At 43.1% G+C, this 24870-nt stretch overlaps 1 protein-coding gene and 1 long non-coding RNA gene across 3 annotated transcripts in view; both read right to left on the bottom strand.

Annotated features, from left to right (window-relative positions):
- Nucleotides 1–218: 218 nt before the first annotated feature.
- rhbdf1b (rhomboid 5 homolog 1b (Drosophila)) overlaps nucleotides 219–24870 on the bottom strand; it is a 118683-nt gene continuing 94031 nt past the window's right edge. For both annotated transcript variants that reach the window (XM_063220571.1, XM_063220572.1), the window contains 6 exons: nucleotides 24632–24695; nucleotides 24235–24329; nucleotides 23372–23447; nucleotides 21925–22025; nucleotides 16984–17137; nucleotides 219–2983 (listed from right to left, as the gene is read on the bottom strand). In XM_063220571.1, the coding sequence (XP_063076641.1) occupies nucleotides 2564–2983; nucleotides 16984–17137; nucleotides 21925–22025; nucleotides 23372–23447; nucleotides 24235–24329; nucleotides 24632–24695 (910 nt within the window). In that variant the 3' untranslated portion in view covers nucleotides 219–2563. The remainder of the gene's footprint in view (nucleotides 2984–16983; nucleotides 17138–21924; nucleotides 22026–23371; nucleotides 23448–24234; nucleotides 24330–24631; nucleotides 24696–24870) is intronic.
- Nucleotides 6296–11340, bottom strand: LOC134466712 (uncharacterized). Its single transcript, XR_010038395.1, has 8 exons — nucleotides 10920–11340; nucleotides 9658–9727; nucleotides 9304–9396; nucleotides 8768–8858; nucleotides 8500–8575; nucleotides 8182–8397; nucleotides 7794–7938; nucleotides 6296–7056 (listed from the first exon to the last, which is right to left on the bottom strand). It is a non-coding gene; the product is annotated as an uncharacterized LOC134466712 (long non-coding RNA).

The raw sequence follows: 24870 nt of genomic DNA, 5'->3' as shown, positions 1-24870 counted from the left end.
TGTCGCCTATTGCCAAATTTGACCTTTTCATGCTAGTTTACTAAGTAATAAACTAATATGTTCTAGTATGGCCCAAGTACAGTCATTTTTGCAGCTAGAAATGGCTATTTCTGGAAATTCAAAATGGCGGACCATGGAGAAGATCCCCCTTTTCATGTATGAAAAGTGCAATTTTTCCAGTCATAATGAATACTTGGAATTTGATGGTGGTGGTAAATATTCATGAAAAAGGTAACATTAGTGAATGGGTAGCATGAATTCTGGAAATAAACAACTAAAAATCTCACACAGTGTCCCTTTAAATAAAAAAGCCTTCTCCTCCGTCCTGTTGATATATTACCCTGGTGAAAGACAGGAAGGATTGTGTGAGGTGAGTGAGTGAGCTGCTCCAGAAAATGTCCAATTGTCTAGACATCTTACACTCATTTGGTGTCCGTTTCTATCTTAGTAGTAGCACATGTCAGGGTGGTGCAACCACAGCTACAATCACTATTGTATGGATTTAATTATGTTTCTTTGTTTTAGTGGTTTATCTATATTCATTGCAGTACATTAATGACCAATAATCAATGGGCATTAGCTGTTGTTGTACCACCTGACATCTGAGACAAAAAAAAGTCATTGACCCCCACAAAGTTCTATTGGTTTTCTTCCTTGAAAGATTGAAAAGCCTTAGTGGGGCCAAGCCTTGAAATTATACTTGTTTTTCAATTCAGAATGCACACCGTTCCACCAGTGGAACACTGTAATAGTCATTGAGAGGTTAACTACCATAGTACTACACTACTGTGACATAACACAGGGCCATTAGTAATACATTACGACTTGGTCATTGCCATTCTGGTAACAGGACATTTATATACCATTTCATAACAGGTTAAATTCTTATGTATTAAACCACTTTTCCCACCACGCTGCCCCTCATCCCTTCCAGTTCTGTTTTTCCTGGATGTTCAAAGGTCAGAAAAGGCGTACAGTGAAGGTGGGTGGTGAGGTCGGTCATACTGCTCACAGAATTCTTCTTCCAACATGGCATCATAAAACCAAGTAAGATAACACGGCGATTTTTTAGCCATCTATCGCGCTTGTTCACAACGCCTTTGCAAGTTAACTCGTGTTCCACAATGCCCAGTGACAGGTTAGGTTTAGGGTTGGTTTCGTCTGGCCACAATTTTGCAGAAAAAAATCCCCCTTTCCCTTGCTTGTTTCAGTGTTCTTCGCAAAAGTAAAGACGCAGAAACAGCTTTACTGACAGGTTAAGGTTAGACATGTTTTTAGCTAGGGCACAGCATAGCATTTTCTCGTTTAGCAATAGAAATTCGCCAACACGGTGGGAAAACTGCAAACCTCGTCACATGCTTTTCCGAGGCGTTGAAGACCACGACTTAACTTGCAAAGGCGTCGCAACTCAACGCGGAATGCACTGGCGTGAGATACAGCTATCATGCTAGGCTGCTTCTTCAGATGCTATCCTCTCATTTATTTATGTATTCATTCATTCATTCATTCATTCTCAAAAAGTCCACCCCACAGCTCGTCATTTCTACTAGTTGAAAGTTCCTCTGTGGTGGTGAGCTTTGAGGTCATACTTCACACAGGACGCCTGGTCATATCCTTTCATTTAGTTGCGTATCCATCCATAGTCAAAACGCCCATCACCAGTTCGAGCTAGCAGGGGTGCGTTGCTCGACAACGTTGTTGCTAACTAAGTTAGCAACTTACTTGGTTGCAATGCAAATTTCCCATCGGAAATTTTCAATCCCACTGGTTAACAATGATGCTTTCGGGAAACGGGGTCCAGTTCTACTGCATGTATTCTCTTGCTAAAAACAAACTGAAGATGGGTGTTGAGGTCATACAGTTGAGTATCGTACAGTACGACTCGTACTTCTGATATCCTGATATTTTCCTTTTGTTTATTTATACACATTATTCCTTCTTAAAAAGCCCACCAACACCTTCACCCTTCACTGTCCTGCTGTTTTCCCTGAAGGGAACTTTCCTGAAGATGATTGCTGTGGAGGTTGTACTTTTACATGATTTTTCAATTGATGTAGATATTCATCAATGCCTTCTCAAACACGCCTTCACCCTCCAGTTGTCCTACTGTTCATAAGTGAAGGTGGGTGTTAAAGTCATGCTTCTGATATTCTGATATGATCCTTTTTGTCCCTCACTCATTCAATTGCCCTGCTGTTTTAACATCCTGAAGGCAAAGTTCCTAAGTGAAGGTGGGCGTTCAACTCGTGCTTCTGATACTCTGGCATGATCCTTTCATTGTCCCTCACTCAATGAATTTTCCAGCTGATTTTCTTCCTGAAAGCAAAGTTCCTCAGTGAAAGTGAGCATTGAGGTCGTACTTTTGATATACTGACATGATAATGTTATCGTCCCTCCCTCAGTTGTCCTGCTGTTTTTTTTTTCTCCCTGAAGGCAAAAAGTTCCTCAGTGAAGGTGGGCATTAAGGTCGTGCTTCTGATACTCTTGCATGATCCTTTCATCGTCCCTCACTCAATGAATTTTCCTGCTGTTTTTTTTTTCTCCCCGAAGGCAAAAAAGTTCCTCAGTGAAGGTGAGCGTTGAGATCGTACTTCTCGCAGAACTTGTCCGTCAGCGGGATGCAGGTCAGCAGCTCGCACCACTCGCACTTGAGCGGATAGACGTAGAAGAGCACGGCAAGCCCCGCCAGCAGGCCCAGGAAGACCGTCAGCGACGCCAGGATCTGGCAACGCTTGCGGTACATGTCCGCGCGGCCGAAGCTGATGTACGGCAGGAAGGCGAAGGACAGGAAGAAGCCAGAGACGAAGCCGCAGACGTGTGCGAAGTTGTCGATCCAGGGCAGCAGGCCGAAGGCGAAGAGGAAGAGCACCACGCACAGCAGCTTGGCCAGCGCGCGCCACGGACGCGCCAGGATCTGCCAGCTCTGGAAGAGCTCCACGAACAGGCAGGCCAGGATGCCGAACTGGGAGCCCGCCGGGCCCACCTGGTGGAGAGGAGAGAGAAGGGGGGAGAGAGGAGAGGAGAGGAGAGGAGAGGGAAACAAGGGGCACAGATGTGATATGGGAGTAGAGGAGAGGCAAAAGAGGAGAAGTGAGGAAAGGAGAGGAGAAGAGAGGAAAGGAGAGGAGAGGAGTGGAGAGGAGAGGAAGAGGAGATGAGAGGAGATGAGAGGAGATGGGGGGGGCAAGGGGCACAGATGGGATATGGGAAGAGAGGAGAGGAGAGGAGAGGAAAGGAAAGCAGAGGAGAGGAGAGGAGGGGGAAACAGGGGATAGAGATTGGATATGAGAGGAGAGGAGAGGAGCAAAGAGGAGAGGAGTGGAGTGGAGAAAAGGAAGTTGAAGAGATGAGTAAATTGAGGACAGAAGTGGAGAGGAGAGGGAAAAAAGGGACAGAGATGGGAAAGGAAGGAGGAGATGAGGGGAAAAAACGAAGGAGAAGAAGTGGAGAGAGGAAGGGACATTAAAGAGAGGACTACAAAGCTTTGGCAACCTCATACTTCTAAATCAATGCGTGGACAACACATCTCTCTCTGTCTCTCATGGTATGTGTGTGCTGTATGTGCATGTGACATGTGTTTCTATTGTCTGAACCTCGTCGGAAGATGACGCTGGCCTGGTGTGTGTGTGTGTATGTGTGTGTGTCTGTCTGTCTCTCTGACTGAGTGTGTGTGTGTGTGTGTATGTGTGTGTGTGTGTGTGTGTGTGTGTGTGTGTGTGTGTGTGTGTGTGTGTGTGTTGTACCTCGGCTCTGTACGGGAGGAAGATGGCGCTGGCCAGGTGTGTGTGCGTGCGTGCGTGCGTGTGTGTGTGTGTGTGTGTGTGTGTGTGTGTGTGTGTTGTACCTCTGCTCTGTAGGGTAGGAAGATGGCGCTGGCCAGGTGTGTGTGTGTGTGTGTGTGTGTGTGTGTGTGTGTGTGTGTGTGTGTGTGTGTGTTGTACCTCTGCTCTGTAGGGGAGGAAGATGGCGCTGGCCAGGTGTGTGTGTGTGTGTGTGTGTGTGTGTGTGTGTGTGTGTGTGTGTGTGTGTGTGTGTGTGTGTGTGTGTGTATTTCCCCTCTGCTCTGTACGGGAGGAAGATGGCGCTGGCCAGGTGTGTGTGTGTGTGTGTGTGTGTGTGTGTGTGTGTGTGTGTGTGTGTGTGCGTGCGTGCGTGCGTGTGTGTGTGTGTGTGTGTGTGTGTGTGTGTGTGTACCTCTGCTCTGTACGGTAGGAAGATGGCGCTGGCCAGGTGTGTGTGTGTGTGTGTGTGTGTGTGTGTGTGTACCTCTGCTCTGTAGGGGAGGAAGATGGCGCTGGCCAGGTGTGTGTGTATGTGTGTGTGTGTATCTCCCCTCTCACTCCGGCTCTGTATCGTAGGGAGATGGCGCTGGCCAGGTGTGTGTGTGTGTGTGTGCAGCCCCGCCGACAGGGGGGGACAAAAGGGCTTTTTGTCCCGGGCCCTGGGATAGGGGGGCCCAGAACTGGGCCCTCATTAAGTTTGTGATTAATGGTTCTAATTAATTTCAAAATAAGATGGTTTTTGAGAGAGGGAGATTGTGCTATATTTACATTAAATAAATGATGCAGATATTTTGCATTTCCTGCCCTAAGAAAGGATCAAGAACCCCCACCTCCCCCACCCCCAGTGCACAAATGGTTTGGTCGGTCATTACGAGAAAGAAAAAAACGGCTTCAACTTAACGCGGCTCGTGCCAATTTGCCAAGTTGTCTGAAGAAGCAGTCGTTCAAACCAGGAGGGCAGAAAATGAAGGATAGGAGAAAAATAGATGAAGACACCAGAAGCCCCAGGATTTCAGTAAAAAGTTCTTCAGATGATGCAGGTACTAACAATAGCAGAGGACACAAAGCAAAAGTTTCCCTTCATAAACAGACACGCACTGCACTGCAGCATTCATGTTTAAAACATGATCAGTCACACAGTCGCATCATTTTATAACCACAGCTTAGTAAAATTGTGTTTCAAATCTGACCATCTGTGACCTTAGCTAGGAATATGCACATTAGCCCCAATCATAACATGATGAGAAATTGCGTCGCGCGCAAGGAGAGGGCAAGGGAGAACTTTTATGCAACGCTATTTCGCTTAGCGCGTATAAATCCCGCTTAGCGCAAATGCTAACACTTTATCAACCTGTTAACTTTGTGGGGAGAAACAGTGTACATCCGTTTTGCATATAGCCTACATTTCTGCAACTTGACTTGTTCCTGTGTTTGGCTATTCCTGGTGTGGGAAGACTCAAGACTGACGTCTTTGGTGTGCTGCTCACTTGTTCACTGTCGTCACTTGAACTAGAACTGATTCAGAGATTGGCTCCAAGATGGCGCTGTAATCGGTCGCAGCACCCCACTGGGCAAAAAGACGTCCAAACAACGTCTTTTCCAGGTCATTGTTGGACGTCCCAGCAGGGTACCAGAATGTAACGCCAGATGACGTCTTTTTTTTGCGTTATTATGACGTCAGGTATGAACGTCATCAGGACCTCCAGATAAGGGCAAATTCTAGTCCATATTAGGTCATTAGGGATGTCTTATCAACGTCTTTTTCGAAATTGGAATGAACCTCTCCCCCTCCTTACCTCAGTAGTGCGGCCATTACATTTATTCCATCCAAAACTCCATTTGCTAAAACGAGATAACCTAACATAGCCTCATAACAAAAGCCTAACAACCTAACAAACAGGTCAATTCTTACCCACAGACTCGTTGAATTAAGATGGCAGATTTTCAAAGCAAAAAAGTTAAACTACACTATCTTTAAAAAGTCCTTTGATGCTCCATGTATGCAACACAATGCAAAATAGCATTTCTTGTTAATTGTATCGACTGCTTCAGAACTGAAGTAACCTCATCACTGCCTCCCATTCAGATGACTCAAATGTTCTAATCTGTTGCTAAAATAAATAAAATGTCTTATAGCAAATGGGACATCACTCTTTGTGGACGTCTTTTTGACTTTAAATTAACTCTGAGTTGTCATTCAAACATTTAAGTGACAGCATTAAAAACCTTGAAACTTCTAGTTTTCAAAATATACAGACAATTATCACATGGAAAGTGACAGGGGGGGTTTACTTTTATTTAGCAAACACTTTTGTTTACAAGGTTAAATCTTCAAAAGTCTTGACTACAAACCTCTGCAACGTTTTTTTTTTTTTTTTGTAGAGTTGTGTTTACATTCAATTAAAAAAAAATTGTATTACATTAACTTTACTGTCATATTCTTTTTTGTTAGGCTTTTCAGAAGAGGGGGAGATAACAAATGTGATCTTTTTCAAGAATAATTAACAAAGTATTGATGATTATGACTCGTACACTATCATCTCTTAACAACATTACCGGTGTATTACAAAACCCAAAAGTCTTGAAATTCGAAGTAGTGTTAAATACTCTTGAAAACTTTCTTATGAAATACTGTAGGATCCAACATATTGGAAGAAAAGACATTGTACCTTGGGTTAAGAGACAGTTCATCTGAATGAAAACTCTGCATTACATCAATGGGTCTTACATCTGCCACATCATATCATTTCACAATCGTCCAGTTTTACAACATATCTACGTAGGTGGTGTCTACATAGTAAGTCCTTGTACACTTGAACAGCCATCTTGGCTGCAAATTATCATCATATCCTGTGCATCTGACAAAGCGTGTACATGACAAAGATGCCAAACTACTTTCTTGATGTCTGTAGTAGCTATTTACATTTTGGGCATAAACACATGTTGAGTGATCACTGGGCTGCTGGGAAGCTTTGAGAGAAGTTGTAGTGCCTTTGTTCGTTTGTTGGTTGAGATGGGAACGTCATAAACATATTCAAAGAAGGTGAAAACAGAGCTGAGCTGTGCTGGATATAACAAGTTGCAGACCCAGTAAAGCTTGAACAGCTTGTCAATTGTGCAAGTCAGGCCGTCTGCAACGGGAATGGTCACACGGTCATTCCTGGCGGTTATGACAGAGTCTTCAGGTTCCCAATGCAGACCACTAGTGGTTGGGTTGTGGATTCCATCTCAGTGTCAGTAGTGCAGTGAAGAGGGATGTGAAGTTGGTTCCAGACTGAGAAGAAGTAGAAGAGGAGGAAGAAGAAGAAGGGGGAGAGAGAGAGAGAGAGAGAGAGAGAGAGAGAGAGAGAGAGAGAGACATCATCAATAATACTTAATAGCAAGTTTTACTTAACTGATTGAAAGGTATGAAGCATACCAGTCAAACTAAGTATACAGGCATGAAAACGGGTCAGGGGTGAAAAAGGTGAGAAAGGTGCGGCGTGGCGCGGTGGCACGGAGCGGCGCGTGTGTTGCAGCGGTGCGCGCGAATGTGTGGTGTGCAGTGGCGTTTTTGGGGGATAGTGTTGAGTCATACTAGGGGGGTCTGGGGGCATGGTCTCCCATGGGAGAAAATTTAGCTAAAACCGTCTTTAAATGATGAATTTTGAGCATACTGTAGCGACCCAGGGACAGTGAACATAAGAACTGTCAACCATCTTCGTTACTTCATGACTGTCATGCTGACGCAAGAAATTTAAGCGGTTAAATAAGTTGTTAAAAGGTCACTAATCATTGTGTCAAAGTGAAATTTCTGTAATGCTTTCCTATGAAAATGTATAATCAAAAATCTGCAAAAACTGTGAGGTGTGTATTCACTTTCGTGATATACTGTATATGAAATTCATTTTGCAATGCGGTATACGTATGAACTTATACAGTATAATATCAGGAAGGAGCCAAGACTGACTTGCACCAACACAGACCCACACGCAAACACACCCAAACGCAAACACACACACACATTCCTACCAAAGATGTCAGCGATGCAGAGTCCTAGCTGGCCAATAGTGTGTGAGGTGTTAAGTTCCGCCTCTCCGTGCAGCAGCAGCAGGTTGGAGGGCGGGACCTTTAGCTTGACTGACAGGTCTTCCACTGCATGCTTCAGAAGCTCTGTCTGCAACACACATACACATAAATATTACTGACACACACATCAGCTGTATAGGGTTATCTACTTTCCATGGCTTCCCCCAACTATAAAACAGAATTATAATACTTCCTGTAAAAAGTCTTTGACTAGGCAAAGCGCTATACAAAACAGATGTACTGCTGTGTGTGTGTGTGTGTGTGTGTGTCTGTGTACCTGTGCTAGTTGTATTTGGTGTATGTCTGGTCTGTGGCGTATCTTTAAGTTTACCAGTCGTGCCGGTGTGTTCTGCTGATGCTGCTGCAAGCGTTTTCATTGGCTGGTTTTCCTGCGAGGGCGTGGACTGCATACGATGGCGATGTCGGCATCGTCAGACTCCTCTCCTTCATCCTCCTCCTTTAATTGGCTAGCTGCCGCAGCAATCCCGGCCCCTCTGGTGATGGACGCAGCAGGGAGCCAAGCGCATCCAGCCTCATGTTAATCTCCCTGTCACACGCACACACACAATGTAAGGAAAGTTGACAAGTCACTGTAGAGAAAGTGTCAGTGCGTGGCATGCACACAAGTGTGTGTGTGTTGTGTACTCACGTTAGTTTGCGGTTGGGCCGCCGCCGTGCCTTGAGTGGTGTGGAGGGGGAGGGGGGCGGAACGCCTCAGCACAGTCCTAACACCAACACATACACACACAAGGATGCATTAACACACATCAACATGATGGATATGGTAAGCATACAGCAATAAATTGGAAAAATATTGTAGGGGCTACTATGTTGACTCATGGTCTGTGTGTGTGTGTGTGTGTGTGTGTGTGTGTGTGTGTGTGTGTGTGTGTGTGTGTGTGTGTGTGTACACTCACATTGTGCTTTGCATGGGTTTGGTCACCTGGTCCGAGTCATCTGAGAGTTCGGTACACTGCTTCCCTCACCATCGCTGTCGCTGTCAGAAATCTGTCAAACACACAATATACAGTCTCAAGTTTGCCGTCCGTGTTAGCTGTAACTCATCCAAATACTGCTACTTTATACAGCAGGCACATATTTACTGACCAAGTTGCTCTCTATGACAAAAGTGCTATGGGCTACTGTGACAGGTAAACAAGAAACAACAGGTTAACAACACTTGGCGCTAATTAGTTCTCTACAACTACAAACCGCTGCTGTTCCCTTCCGTTTGGGATCCATATCACCAAACTATAGTTCTCTTGAACTTAACGGCATTGTTATAAGAATATGGCTATGACAGCCTTAAATAGCAGGTTAAAATATGGTCATTGACATTTTGGTGACAAGGTCATAACTCTGTATCGCAATGAGGTCCTAACAGAGGCTCTGCATGAAAGTGTTTTTAAAGATTAAAAGAAGTTTTTAAAAGTAACTATCCTTTGAAAAATACCTGCACAAAATCAACCAGAAAAGACATCTCAGATTTTACACTGCAGCGGCTTCGGAGTCAGAAGATGTGTGAGAACTGTGTAGCACTTTTCATCTGAAAATGAGAGCAGAAAATTGTACAGCAGTACTTAAATTTCACATTTACCAAAGTCTCTGTGTTATTATAACACTATCACAGTAACATATTTATCACAATTGCATACAATACAACAATAAAAAAAAAAAATCTAAAAAAACAAATGAAAGGAGGCAGAGGGCCTGTAAGTGGATGGCAATTAGACACATGATCACATAGACAATATGACACACACACACACACACACACACACACACACACACACACACACACACTTACCATCAGTCTGATCATCCAACTGTTCAATCAGAGTAGGAGCTTGGACAGATGTGGCCACAAGACCTGGGCCCTGACGAAGAGAGAAGAGAGAGAGAGGGGGAGAGCACGTTAGTTCCCAGTGCATTGAAGGTACTTTTAAAATCAAGTAGCCATAACTGGTGTTGATACCTTGGTAGTCGCCACACTTCACACGCAGCTGTTCTACTCTGCCACATAAAACTCAAACTTTGAATCTTCTTTTCAAACGTCATGGTATCGTCACCAATTACCATTGCCTACAAAATCTCGTGCGTGGCAATTTTATCCCTCGAACAGCGTACATCTGGCACGTCGCACCCTCCATCTGAAACAACTGCCGGTATTTTCCCAACACACCGTCATACGAGGTCTACCGAGACAAAACACGACAGCGTTGACCAGTTGCCCAGATCTACCATATTCAACTACATACTGAAACAGTGAAAACCACGACACTTACATGGAACTACGGTTCAAAGCTTGTCTATTGACTGGCCACAACAACAACCAAGCCGACATAATGTGATTCGGAAATTCGTTTCTATCACCTTTCATCGAGCCAACACAAAACAGTGGGATACTGCTTGCTTTTACTGGTGCTATTCTTTATCATGTACGAGGGTGGCGGATGGTCTGATTTACATGATTTGACGCAGAACTGCTTACGTTTGAAGCGCTGAAGTTTAAAATCGCCTCTATGCTAGCTAGCCCTTGCCTTGCCCCCTCCGATACCTGTTACTAGCAGCATCCACTTTTGCCCCACTACCAGTACTAGCTCTACGTCAATCCATCCGTGGTGTTTCAGTATCCTTGCACAAATCCTGTCAGACTTTCTTTCTTTTATGTTCAGAAAATAGCTTTCAAACTTCACATCAGTAAAGTGCCGCCTGATTTATTCCACACCAGCTAATTATCAGTTACCATATTAGCAACCAATGTTAGCAAACCATCCAATATCACATTTCAAACCTTTAATTTTCCCAACACAACACGTTTTAACCATTAAGTTAGTCCACATGTGAATTAAAAGAAAATAAATATAATTTATAGTGCAAGCGTTAAAGATCAATAGCTAACTGAGTATCAATAACTAGCTAAATCTGTAGGCTAGCTTAATGTTCACAGAATCACTGAGGCCAATGTTCGTACAGCAAAACTTGTGAAGCAGGGTTTGATTTTAACCATACATTAACGGTAACACACGTAATTGTTACGAAATTATACCAATAAAGTGAATTACTTACGCCAGCCTCTCTCGGTGTCTGAAGTCAAGTCGCCGCATCTTGCATTTCCAACGGTAGAAAAGGCGGGCGGAAGTCTGCTTTCAAATGTCCACAGTCACGCGATTGGACAGCCAAACGGCCGTTAGTTTCTCACTTGTTGTAGCACGACCCAGAAATGAATCTCTTAACTTCAGGTTTCACACATTCTGTGAAATCTTACACAAAAATGACACATAATCTGTCAATGCTGTCTACACATCCCAATGTGTTATTTTTTTGACACATCTGTTTAGGCAGTCCCCATTGGGTAAATGATTAACTATATTCAGACGTCTAATGGACCTCATAGTTTGACGTCAAAATAGTATACCTATTTTGCACGTCATTTTTGGGTACAGAACTGGTCTTAGACGGACGGACGCGATATGGACAAGATATGAACGTCTATGTGACGTTCTATGTTTAGTGGGACGAAAACAGCTATCGGACAATGTTCAGTTAAAATGTAAAAACCTGTCTTATTGATTGATTTACGGAGTATCTGTATAACATAAAGACCATCTTCAGTAGAAACGAACTTTGGACGTTTTTAAGAGCAGTTTACGTTTGTTATGTCGAATTCCAGTGGAAGAAGAAAGCAGAGCCGCAAAATGGATACTGGAGCTAACATTCTCCTCGATGTGGAAGACTTCCACAACTATGCTAACGGCAAGGGCGCGATTTCACTGGTGAGTGAGGACTTTCCCAATGAACCTTTAACACCGGAGAAACCTCCTGCGAAAAAGGGAAAAAATGAAATGGCTGCTGCAGACATAATTGGCACTTTGTCACAGTTGATAAACTCCAGATCGGACGAATTGAAGAGAATTGTGGAAGATAACACTGCTCACATAACTAGCCTGAGGGGAGACGTGGAAGCGATTTGCCAGCAAATAGGTGAAGTGAAGAACAAAGTTGATCAACTTGATGCGGCTTTTGAGGGGGAGAAGGAGCGTGTGGGCAAACTGGAGTCACGTATCACAGACCTGGAAAGGTACTCACGACGGTGGAATCTGAAGCTACATGGGGTAACTGAAAAAGTGGAAGACAAAAATGTGCGTCAAGAAGTCATTCGTATTTGCCAGAAGGTGGCACCAGAGGAAGCCGAGCGTCTCCCTCACGCCATTGATACCGTGCATCGCCTCGGAGACAAGACGGAGGATCGCCACAGAAGCATCATACTGCAATTCTGCTCACGAGTGGTGAGAGATGCCGTGTGGAGAGCAGCAAAGGAATGTGCCTTCCTACAACAAAACAACCTGCGCTTCGCGGAGGATCTCTGCAAAGCTGACCGGGAATCGAGGAAAGCTTTGTGGCCACTCGTGGAAAAAGCAAGGAAGAAAGGGAAAAAGGCCTACTTTGTAGGCGGCCGTGCTTTCATCGACAAAAGGGAAATTACATTGCCTACAGCATGATGCTGTCTGTAGTAGGTGATATCTAGTTCACTGACTGACTGATCATTATACTGTTTACATGATAAAGTTATACGGGTTATACAGGCCTAAATATAGGCGTTTCTATGGTTTTTACTTAAAAAAGAAGAGTTGATACTGATGCTGTTTTCAGGGCATCTCACCCAGTTACTAGTTCCAACTTTGTAGCTGTACTTATCAGTTTATTTTTTTGTTCTATCACTATTTCTCTTTCTTTTGTCTCTCTCAACGCCAGGGGTTTAAGAGACCACTTAAAACGCAAAGCGTTATTTTTATTTTCAAAACAATGTAACACTGATTTCTGTTTTTTTCAAGAGACTCATTCTGTGGCTGACGACGTGCCTTTTTGGAAGTCACAGTGGGGCAATGAGGCACACTTCTCACACGGTTCCACCCGCTCTGCAGGCGTCTGCACCCTTAGAAATAGATTCATGCAAAGTGTACTGCATACAGATGCAGATAAAAATGGTCACTTTGTATGCACGGTCATTAACATTCATAACATTTTTCTCATAGCAATTAACATATATGGTTACAACACAGTTAATGGTAACAACAATCTTCTCACTGAGGTAGAAAATAGGATACTTCACTGGCTATCTAAATACCCTAATGCTCATCTACTGGTAGGTGGAGATTTTAATATTTCTTTGGAAAACACAGTTGACAGATGGCCACCAGGCCCTCAGTCCAATACCAGTGCAGCATTAAAATCTCTAATGCAAAGGTTTGATTTAATAGACATATGGCGAGAGCATTTTCCTACTGACATAATGTTTACATGGAGTAATGCATCCAGATCCAGACAATCACGAATTGATTTTTGGTTAATATCTAGTAATCTCAAAAGCAGCACTAAAACAGAGATTCTCCCGACCCCTCTCACTGATCATAAGGGCATTAGGATTGACATTTCTCTACTACCAAGTTCAAACAGCCCAAGAAGCTCATATTGGAAAATGAATAGCTCTGTTCTGAGTCATACATGTGTTAAGGCAAGGGTTAAGGAACTTATTCAGATCTTTTGGAATGAAGCTGTAATAGAAGGAAGGTATAGAGTGAAATGGGAGTTGTTTAAATTTGAAGTCGGGCAGTTTTTCAGAGGTTATTGTAGCTCTTTAGCTAAAGCTAAAAGAACTGAAGAGGAAAATATAATAGCGAGAATTACCACATTATCCTCTATATGCCCGGATAAACTTACCACTGAAGACAAAGAGACTTTGTTGGACTATCAAGGTAAAATTGATAATCTATATAAAGCTAAAGCTGAAGGGGCTTTTGTAAGATCTAGAAGACGCTGGCTGGAGGAAGGGGAGCAAAATTCAGCCTATTTTTTTAGACTAGAAAAATCTCAGTCTGTTTACAACACTATAGAGCAACTTAGAATAGGAGACACAGTCTGTGATGATGCTAAACTCATAGCAAACTTTTGCTCTAACTTCTATAAAAAATTATACAGTTCTCAATATTGTGAAGAAAGTGCCAACTCTTTCCTAGATTCAGTAAGTGTTAACCAAATAAGCAAGACTGATAAAGAGCTCGGTGACTGCCCTGTTACTGTTGAGGAGATTATTGATGCTATAAAAAGTCTGAAAGTTAATAAATCACCTGGTGTGGAAGGCATCACCTCTGAGTTTTATAAAGCCTTTTGTAAAGAATTAGCCCCCTTTTTATTACAAGTGTTCAATGAAAGTATCTCTAATGGCACTCTCCCGCCAACTTTAACACAAGGATTAATTACTCTATTGCCGAAACCTAAAAAAGACCATTTAATAATAGAGAATTGGCGTCCAATTACCTTGCTAAATAATGACTATAAGATTTTAGCCATTGTATTAGCCAAAAGGATTAAATCTACATTGCATGACATTATAGACGAAACACAATCAGGGTTTATGGAAAATAGGCACATCTCTAACAATATTCGATTAGTACTAGATATACTGGACTATCCGGATTATATTCCAAATGACAGTTTTATACTATTTTTAGACTTTTACAAGGCCTTTGACTCAATTGAACACGAATTTATTTTTAAGACACTTAAGAAATTTGGCTTTGGTGACTTCTTTTGTAAAGCTATAAGAACCCTGTATGGTAATGGTAATAGTTCAATTAAATTAAAGAATGGCTCATCTCCCAGGTTTGAACAAAAATGTGGCATTCGACAAGGGTGCCCCATTTCCCCTTACTTATTTTTGCTATGCACCCAACTACTTGCAAATCATATTAAGAACAGTGGGCTAAAGGGAATGTCTGTGCTAGATAGAGAGATTATTATAAGTCAACTGGCTGATGACACTACACTTTTCTTAAATGACGCAACACAGGTCTCTGCTGCACTAGACGTTATTCAGGTGTTTTCCTCAGCGTCAGGTCTTCATTTGAATGTGAACAAATGTGAACTAATGGCAGTCAAAGAATGTAACGCTGTGTCTATTTCCAATATACCAGTAAAGGAGCAAGTTACCTACTTGGGTATAGTTATAACTAAGGATCAGAATCTCAGGTGTAGCATTAACTTTAATCCTATAATTGATAAAACCAAAAAAAAGTTTAACATGTGGCTGCAAAGAGATTTGTCAGTGAAGGGTAGGACTCTACTCTCAAAAGCGGAAGGAATATCCAGATTAACATATGCTGCAATAGCACTGGATGTGGATACAAAAACATGTAAAAGTATCGACCAACTATTACTGAATTTTATTTGGAAAAACCGAACACATTATGTTAAAAAATCTGTTATGATGAATGACTACAACAAGGGTGGGCTCAATGTTATTGACTTCAGTACGCTACGTAACACTTTTAAAGTTAACTGGATTAAAAACCACTTAAAAGAGCCTGCTTCCATATGGAATTTCATCTCTAGTCATGCGTTTTCTCAGTTGGGTGGTTTAAAGTTCATTCTACTTTGTAATTACAATATTGACAGGCTTCCTGTCTCTCTGTCAAACTTTCATAAGCAAGCTCTTTTGTCCTGGTCTATTATCTACAAGCATAATTTTTCTCCAAATAATTACTTTATCTGGAATAATAGGGATATATGCTATAAAAAGAAATCTATATTTTTTGATAATTGGTTCAGGAATGGAATTGTTGCAGTAAATCAACTTCTTAATGAACAGGGTAACCTTTTCAACTACCGAGAATTTCTTGAGTGTGTAAAAATTCCTGTTACTCCTAAACAATTTGCCATTGTTTTTGATGCAATTCCACTGGGAGTGATTATGCTCCTGAAAGGTTGTTCTTATGTTGCTCCTCAGCTTGACCCTCTTCAGACATATGTTGGTAAAACATGTTTGATGTCCAATACCTGTAATAATAACCGGACTGTGCGCAATCTGTTCCTGAAGGACATTGTTTCAGTACCTTGTGCAATCTCAGCATGGAGTGGACATGCCATTGATATATGCTGGACCAAGGCTTGGACACTACCAAACAAGTTTCTACTAGTTAACAAAGTAAAGGAAGTGTCATTTAAAATCATTCATCGTATTTATCCTGTTAAATCTGTTTTAGCTAAATTCAGTAATGATATTGAAACTCACTGTACTTTTTGTAATACAGACACAGAAACACTGATTCATTTTTTTTGGTTCTGTGATTTTTCCCGAGAATTCTGGAGAAGGTTTTGCTGTTTTATTATAGATCATATTCATGAACAATTTCAGTTACGCTTGCAGAATGTTTTTTTTGGTTTCACCAATTATAGTGAAGAGCTTGAGGAGGAATATTTTCTTATTAATTTGTTTATTATTCTAGCTAAATATAACTTTCACAAATGCAAATTTAACAAAACGAGGCCTTCTTTTGTTTACTTTTTAAAAGATGTGGACTTTTATTTTAAAACAATATGTGCCGCTCCAAACAAAAAAGCAATCAAAACTGTAAATTTATGTAAAAAATTCAAAATTGTGTAATAGATGTGTATATTTGTTCTGTCTCATACCCCTGGCGTAGATGTTTCGTTTCCCTGTCTGTTTCTATGTCTCTGTACTTGACTGTTTTCTAATAAAAAAAAAAAAAAAAATTAAAAAAAGAACTGTTTCAGTCAGGCACGTTTTGATGTGCAAGCCCTCAAATTGCTAAAGTAAATTACACGTACACTTGTGTTATTAATGATGTGAATCCTATTTATTTTGTTTCATTTCTAAATAAATGTTGGCAAAAATGCATGGATAATTGGATGGATAGATCATTTACTATGGACTTATTGTATGCGTCATTGATTTGTGAGGCTACTTTGATACCAATGTCATTTCTTTTATAATGGGTAGGCCTAATAATATATAGCATATCACGTGAGAGTGGTGCGCTTTCAGGCCGAAAGTGTAGTCTGGACACCTGGTCTGTCTTGAAAAAAATGGTGGTTTGGTGGTTGTTGTTGTTGTTTTTTTTTTTTTGGGGGGGGGGGGGGGGGGGGGGGGGGGGGGTGGGGGGGGGGGTGGTTGGGGGGGGGGGGGGGGGGGGGGGGGGTGGGGGGGTTGGGTGGGGGGGGGGGGGTAGGAGGAAGGGGGGCCCATTGATATTTTTTTGTCCCGGGCCCAGCCAAACCTGTCAGCGGCCCTGTGTGTGTGTGTGTGTGTGTGTGTGTGTGTGTGTGTGTGTACCTCTGCTCTGTACGGTAGGAAGATGGCGCTGGCCAGGTTGCCGGTGACGCCGCTGAGGATGTAGATGATGGAGATGCGCAGCCAGCCGGCCAACTTCTCCAGGTCACGCAGGATGGTCATCTGGAACAGCACCGACACCAGGCAGTGGAGCAACCTACACGCACGCACGCACACACACACACACACACACACACACACGCACGCACACGCACACACACACACACACACACACACACACACACACACACACACACACACACACACACACACACACACACACATGGGCAGAAGAGGAGACACATGAGGATGGTCATCTGGAACAGCACCGACACCAGGCAGTGGAGCAGCCTACACACACACACACACACACGCACGCACACACACACACACACACGCACATGCACACGCACACGCACACACACACACACACACACACACACACACACACACACACACACACACACACACACACAGGGGTAGAAGAGGAGACATATGAGGATGGTCATCTGGAACAGCACCGACACCAGACAGTGGAGCAGCCTACACACACACACACGCACACACATGCACGCACATGCACGCACGCACGCACACACACACACACACACACACACACACACACACACACACACACACACACACACACACACACACATGGGCAGAAGAGGAGACACATGAGGAGGGCACATAACACACCGACACCAGGCAGTGCAGGATACTACAGGGAGAGAGAGGGAGAGAGAGAGGGAGAGATAGAGAGGGTGAGAGAAAGAGAGAGAGAGAGAGCGAGACAGAGGTGGGGGGGGGGTGAAAGAAAGAGAATGAGGTAGGAAGGGAGGGAGAGAGAAGAAAAGAGAGAGAGGCAGAGAGGGTAAAAGAAAGAGAGAGAGACGTAGGGAGGGAGAGAGGTAGACAATGTGACAGAGAGATAGACAGAGACAGAGAGAAGTAGGAAGTGTGTGTGTGAGAGAGAGAGATAGAGAGAGAGATAGAGAGAGAGAGAGAGAGAGAGAGAGAGAGAGAGAGAGAGAGAGAGAGAGAGAGAGAGAGTTATAATGGGATCACTCTTTTACCACTGGAGAGATGGTAAAATGAAATAATGAACATAATAGTATGTCTTTCACCAATGTCACAGTAAGCCAAGTAATGTCCACTGTCTGAATGTATGCAAGTGTGTGCTATATGTTTAATTAAGTTGTGTCTACTATGTATATAATTTGTGCATTTGTGTATGCTGGTGGACACATTAATTTCCTTTGGATCAACAATGTTACTCTACTCTACTCCCTGTAGTGTTCTTAGAATAAAAGTAACCTATCGTGAGATTAGAACAGTGACACATGTGAGATCATAACAAGAATGATAGAGGCAACCATTATTGTGAATGTGTCCACGCAAGGTGAACGTGTTTCATTAAAGCCCCACGGATATACGTTCGTGTGTGTGATTCCTAACACACTCCCCTACAACACTCTAATGCACTTCTACTACGTATCCTAGTGATGCAACATGCCGAGAACCCACATTAGTCATTGCAGTATTGCATTTCAGGGTTCAGTTGAAATCCTACCCTTCTCAAAGCTTCCCAGCCATGGAGGGAGAGCAGGTGTACCTGGCTGAGCTGATACCGAGCAGGTGGTAAAACTACTGATAAGAATAGTCTTTAAATAGTCTTTAAATAGGCTTTGTTTAAGTAGAAGAGCTATATTAAGCGATGTGACTCTTCTATTAGCAGATTTACTCCTTTATTTACTTCAACAGTTACCTCATATAGGCCAGTCATCTGAGGGTATCTAAGTCAGCATGTTCACCTGTGTGTGCATACACGGAGCAGGCGGTAAAGCTACTAATAAAAGAGCCCTGGGGTTTTAGTGAGAGAATTAATGGAGAATATCTGTCAATTTTAACATGCACTTCTACTGCTCACGCTACCATTGACTCGTTAGTGCCTGATGACACAGCAAATGTTTTGTTCAGGCTTTTCAAGATCCTGGCTATTCTATTGGGGGCATGCTTTTTTATTATTTTTTTATTTGTACATTTTTTAAAGTCTTAACTTACTCCTTTTTTTAGGATGGTCTTTGGAGTCTCTTTTTAAAAATGTAAACAAACCGCACCCCAATTGGACAAGGCAGTGCATTTCTCGAAACTGTAGTTCCTTGCCAGTTAGCAACATGGGTAGATGCCAATGGGAAACTGTATTAAAAAAAACTACATACAGTGTGCATAACATAGTTAGCAACTATGGTTATGAGAAATGAAACCCAGGATCTGAGGAAGGGCTGAACAAGACATTATCCCCCATTAGCCCTACAATTCTTGGAGTTGGAGATCTTGCAGTTCTCTGACTCACCAGTTACCTCACCTGGGTAATTAGTCATGAGCAATGCCGAGAGGGAAGCTGACAGTGGGGGGGCAAACGGGACAGTTGTCCCCGGACCAGGGCAGAGGGGGCCTAGGATTGGGTTCTCATTACATTGTAGATATTGGGTGGCGGGGCCCTTTCGGATGGCTTTGTCCTGGGCCCGGCCAAAGCTGTCAGCGGCCCTGAAAGCTGTCAATCCTGGGTTTCAGAAACCCGTGCAATGCTGTCCTTCAAACGAGGGTGATGACTTCACTATGTAGCTGGCTTATCTGTCTTGAGGGGTCATTACAATCAGCTATTTCCCGAAGCTGGCTGGATCACATTTCTGGTAGGTTTCTTACTTTCTGAACACAGGATTGACACCCATGGCTGGATTGGCCATATGGCATACAGGGCATTTGCCTGGTGGACTGTTGATGATTTTGGCCTGGCCCTCCCCTCAATGGTATCAGTCCTCATGTCAATACAGCAGGCCTCTTCAACATAGTCAGATATCAATAAAACATTTTGGCTTTTAGGGTGAAGTTAGCTCATTATTAGATGCCTACAATCTTGTCATTGTCAATCTTTTCATTTTATTTTCTTATTTTATTTCTTATTTTTCTTTGTCTTAACTATGTAATGTTTTGACTGTTGTCTTGATATGGACCATGTACTTTGAGTCTGATGTAAATAAAGAATTGATTGAAATTGTCAAAGGCTATGCTGTATCTCTCAGTGCCTGCTGGACTGGCCTTGGCTCAAAACGCCCGGCCTGATTTCCCATGCCAGTCCAGCCCTGTTGACTCCTCTAATCACCTCTGAAGTAAGCAGGTGTAGTAGAGCAGTGTTTCCCAACCTTTTTGTCTTGTGTACCCCCTAAACATTTTCGTTGTGCCATGAGTACCCCCCAAGACAAGTTCTATATTGCTTTCTCTATCCCAATGTAACTAAGTACCATACATTTGTTACAATTACATGTTTCCAAGTACCCCCTGCAGTGTGCTCACGTACCCCTAGTGGTACACGTACCCCTGGTTGGGAATCACTGTAGTAGAGTGTTCAACAGAGCTGTATAAATTAAAATGGTAACACTTTATTTTTTATTTGTATTACATGTTATTAAAATAGTGTTACATGGGTTATTACACTGTACTCAATGTGGTAGATCCACTGTAATAGTGAACCATTAAAATAGTGTAAAAAGTGTAACTAGTAGCCTCTTACTGCAGCAGGGGTCGCCGCCAACCCTATTCACTTGCTGAAAATGTTTAGCTACATCATAACAACATTGCTATGGCATTACAAACAGCCATAGTGCTGCGCTAAGCAGACAAGCTCTTTCAGTTTATCCAGCTCATTGGCTTCAGTGGAATAACTGGAGCTTATGTTTTTGCGTTGTAATAACATTCGTAAGAGTGGTTCTACTCATACTTTGTACACCTTTATGTCGTTTTCAGAGATCCAGGAACAGGTTACAACCCGCCATTCCGACGCACCGCAATTCCGACATACCGCCATTCCGACATTGACGTTTTATTGCAGGAACAATTTTTCCAGCTTGCAAGAACTGTTTTTCAAAGATCTGAGACCCTACCTTTAAGGGCATTTGGACTGTGACAGTTCCCCCCCCGGGAACATACACATTAAACCTCACTCACCCAGCATGCAGAAACAGGGAGAGTCACCGACTTAAAGGACATGATATTGGACCCATAACACTGATCCATTCACCCAAATGTTTAATGGCACAATGTTTCGGATGCTTATTCCTTCATCACAATACACAGTGGACAGATCAATGCTCCCAGCCATTTGAGGCAAGCCGTTTCGGATGCTTAGTCCCTCATCACAGTGCAACATAGAACAACATAGGTGTAAAGGATGGGGTCAGTACAAAATGATTAAGGGCCATTAAACATCTTGGAGCACTGACCAGCATTGTGAAACATTAGTGTTTCTTTTCAGTTTTCGTCTGTTCAGGTCCAGAACCTGCACTGCTGATGAGATTGGGCGTGCTCAGCGTGTGCCGAATCTGCACCACTGATAGGTATGTGTGCATTCTCTGTTTTCAGAGCAGACCTGCCATTCCCTCAAGATGACCCCATCAGATTTCACTAAATCATCTTCTTGGAATACCCCCCGAGCCCCCCCCTCAGGCTCAGCCCCACCATTCAGTCAACAACACTTGTGGCCAATCATACATTAAGAAAAATCGTGAAGGCTTTCAGACGGATCTGGGAGCAGATGAGTCTAACTGTATCCCGAGAAAAATTGGTAGAGTTAAATGTACTATTTACAGTATCTTTTTTTGAAGACTGCATATCACCAGCACCTGTAAACTTACTGTGCATTGGTATTGTACTCCTTATAATATCCACAATGATATATTCATAAGTATGGATAGGATATAATATACTACTACTAATACTACTACTACTAATAATAATACACTTTATTTGTAGTGCCTTTGAGGATATCCAAGAGTGCGGTGCATTAATACGGTTGAAGTCCCAAACAAATTTAGATTGGTGTACATTTAGCTTTAGGATTTTGTGATGACGATAACTGATCCAGGTGCAGACACCACTACTCACCCAGCGTGCAGGAAGAGGGAGAGCCATAGGCGGTAGAACTGATCTGGGACCTCGGGGTTGAGGAACGGCAGCAGGCCACACACGTCATCCATGCAGTGCACCTGGCAGAGGACAAAGGTCAACACAGCACCGGTGAGCAGGGAAGCAGATAGATGGTGGGCAAAGGGGTCACTTTTCCCGGGCCCAGGGAATAGGGGGCCAAGATTTGAGTCCTAATTACGTATATTGTTTGTATTGAGAGAGGGAGGCCCTTTCAGATTACTTTGTCCCGGGCCCGGTGAAACCTGTCAGCGGCCCTGGTAGTGAGCAATTATTAGAGCTGAACATCAATTATCATCATCACCACAACAATTGTGGCTCTGCCCACTGAGTGTAATTGATGAGGGAGCTGCGCTGTGTGGATTCAGTCCACTGAAAAACTAGGAAGTTAAGTCTAATGGAACACAACAGACAATAGAACACTGACCCCCTCTGCTGGTGAAATTACATCACTACAACTGCAAAGTTCCTTACAGAAATACAGTATGTGTCCCATGGAAGAGGGGAGTCAAATTACATGTATGTGAACTGAAAACATGATTTGTGCATTGCCAAATGATACAAAATAATAAGGAATATAAGCTAATGATTAAGTGACCAAAAATGAAAAAAGAAAAGCTGTGGTCGTTGCTACAAGGGTACAACTCCAGGATACAAGGATGCTAGGCTAAAACGATGCAAGCAGATTTTTTGCTTAAAATGTTGCATTCCTCCACAATCTGTATTTTGTATTATCTCTGTGTTGTATGTCCTGTTTATAACGCTTATCACTACCTGGATAACACCATCTGCTAAATGTAATGTAATGTAATGCAATGTAATGTGGCGTGATGTGATGAAATGTAAAAAATGAAAAACAGTTTCTTTACAAAATTGGAAATGATTATTCAATCATCTCACAAAGGCAAAGTGCAGTAACTACGCCAACTTTGAACCCGAGAAAAATGTCTTCAAAGCCTTGGTATTAGGTTCAGTGTTGCCAGATTGGGCGGTTGCTACTATGCTACTAGGCTACTTGGGGTGGCCGTCTGCGGGTAAAATCAGGAAAAATTGGCCATTTGGCATTTTTTTAAAGTCGTTTTATGCCCATAGAAACCAATGCAATTTGTTGAAATTGGGCGGAATTTAGCGCATTTTGGCGGTTTTTGAGAACCTTTTGGGCGGGTTTTGATCAGACAAATCTGGCAACACTGATTTGGTTGGATATTGTAGTTACTGCAAACTTGACATACCTGTAGCCGTCTCTCTACAACAGGACACATTTGGGCCATAAGGCTTTATCACAAGATAAAGGAGGTGTAATGAAGACTATTTAAACTCAAATTTGACCAAATGTGTACCGGTAGTGACTGCACTTTGCACAGCAGTATACTGTACATGTGGGGGTTTTGTTGTGCGGGTAAAGTACCTGGGAGCAGAGAGTGGCCTCCTCATGGAAGTGCCCGTTCATGAAGTCACAGTACTCTCTGGAGGTGATCTCACACCTAGCAATGCAAACACACGCACGCACGCACGCACGTGCGCGCACACACACACACACACACACACACACACACACACACACACACACACACACACACACACACACACACACACACACACACACACACACACACACACACACACACACACACACACACAGGGGGCTGGTGAGAACCAGGTTAACTCTAATCTAGCAAATATGAAAATATGACAAAGTACATGGTTAAAGGTGGGGTTGCAGGTATGACATCACGTTGGGGGAACACCCCCAGGATTCTAAGGTTTTACATAGACTCCTATGAGCCTGCCCAACGCGATGTCATAAAGCCAGGCTCAAACTACACTACTAGCGATTGTGTGTCCGATTTTGGCGTCGGGGTGCACCGCACACTAGAAGAGAATCGCAACTGTCAATCTTGTCGCTGCTCGCAGCCACCGAGACAATGCCCGACATTCTATTTCCAGTCGCAAATATCAAACACTGTTTGATTTCTACGATTTGCGATCGGCGACTCTTTGAGCTGCCAAAGTTCTATCTTAGAACGTCGCTCACGACGAGGAAATCTTCCCCGACAATCGCTTGCGATGGTCCTGGGGGGTAACGTTCCAGCGATTGTCCTAAGGGGGGTTTTCAGCCGAGAATCGGCGCGATAGTTGTGTAGTTTGAGCCAGGCTTAATGGTACATTTTCTTAAAATGGTTAACCTGCAAGTTGTAAGGCCACTAGACTAGACTTGACTTGACTTGATAGAATAGTATTGACTGTAATTTCCCCCAGGCCCAGTCTCACCTGCCCTTGGTGCCGATGCAGCAGGGTCGTCCAGTGATGGCACAGTCTATATGAGGCAGGTTGGTGTGGTTTCCTGTGTTGTACCGCGTGCAGATCTACACACACATACACACACACGCATGCACGCACACACACACATACACAGACACCGTTTGGTCAGTCAGATTGTGTGTTACATGTGTACTTTTGTGTGACTGTCCACCAAGGCTGTCAGTCAATGTCAGTTAATAAAATGTAATGGGAAATGCAGGATAATGCACACCAAATGTAGAACGTGGAAAAGAAATGCATGTTTAATGCCAGCACCTTGCTCCTCTATGCATGCTCATGTGTTTGTGTCTTTTTTAATTTATTGTTGTTTGGGAGTAAGAGCGAAGTGACGGTTGGTAATACTCACAGGCCATTTAGTGATGTCATCAGGCCACTCATGGGGAGACACTGAGGCGGGCTCTAGGCAGGTCCTGTCACACACACACACACACACACACACACACACACACACACACACACACACACACACACACACACACACACACACACACACACACACACACGGGATGACTGAGAGAGAGAGAGAGAGAGAGAGAGAGAGAGAGAGAGAGAGAGAGAGTGTGTGTGTGTGTGTGTGTGTGTGTG

This window comes from Engraulis encrasicolus, chromosome 17, assembly GCF_034702125.1.
Source record: "Engraulis encrasicolus isolate BLACKSEA-1 chromosome 17, IST_EnEncr_1.0, whole genome shotgun sequence".
Lineage (NCBI taxonomy): Eukaryota > Metazoa > Chordata > Actinopteri > Clupeiformes > Engraulidae > Engraulis > Engraulis encrasicolus.
The sequence above is the reverse complement of the archived record's forward strand: the minus strand, read 5'-3'. Positions and strand labels throughout refer to the sequence as shown.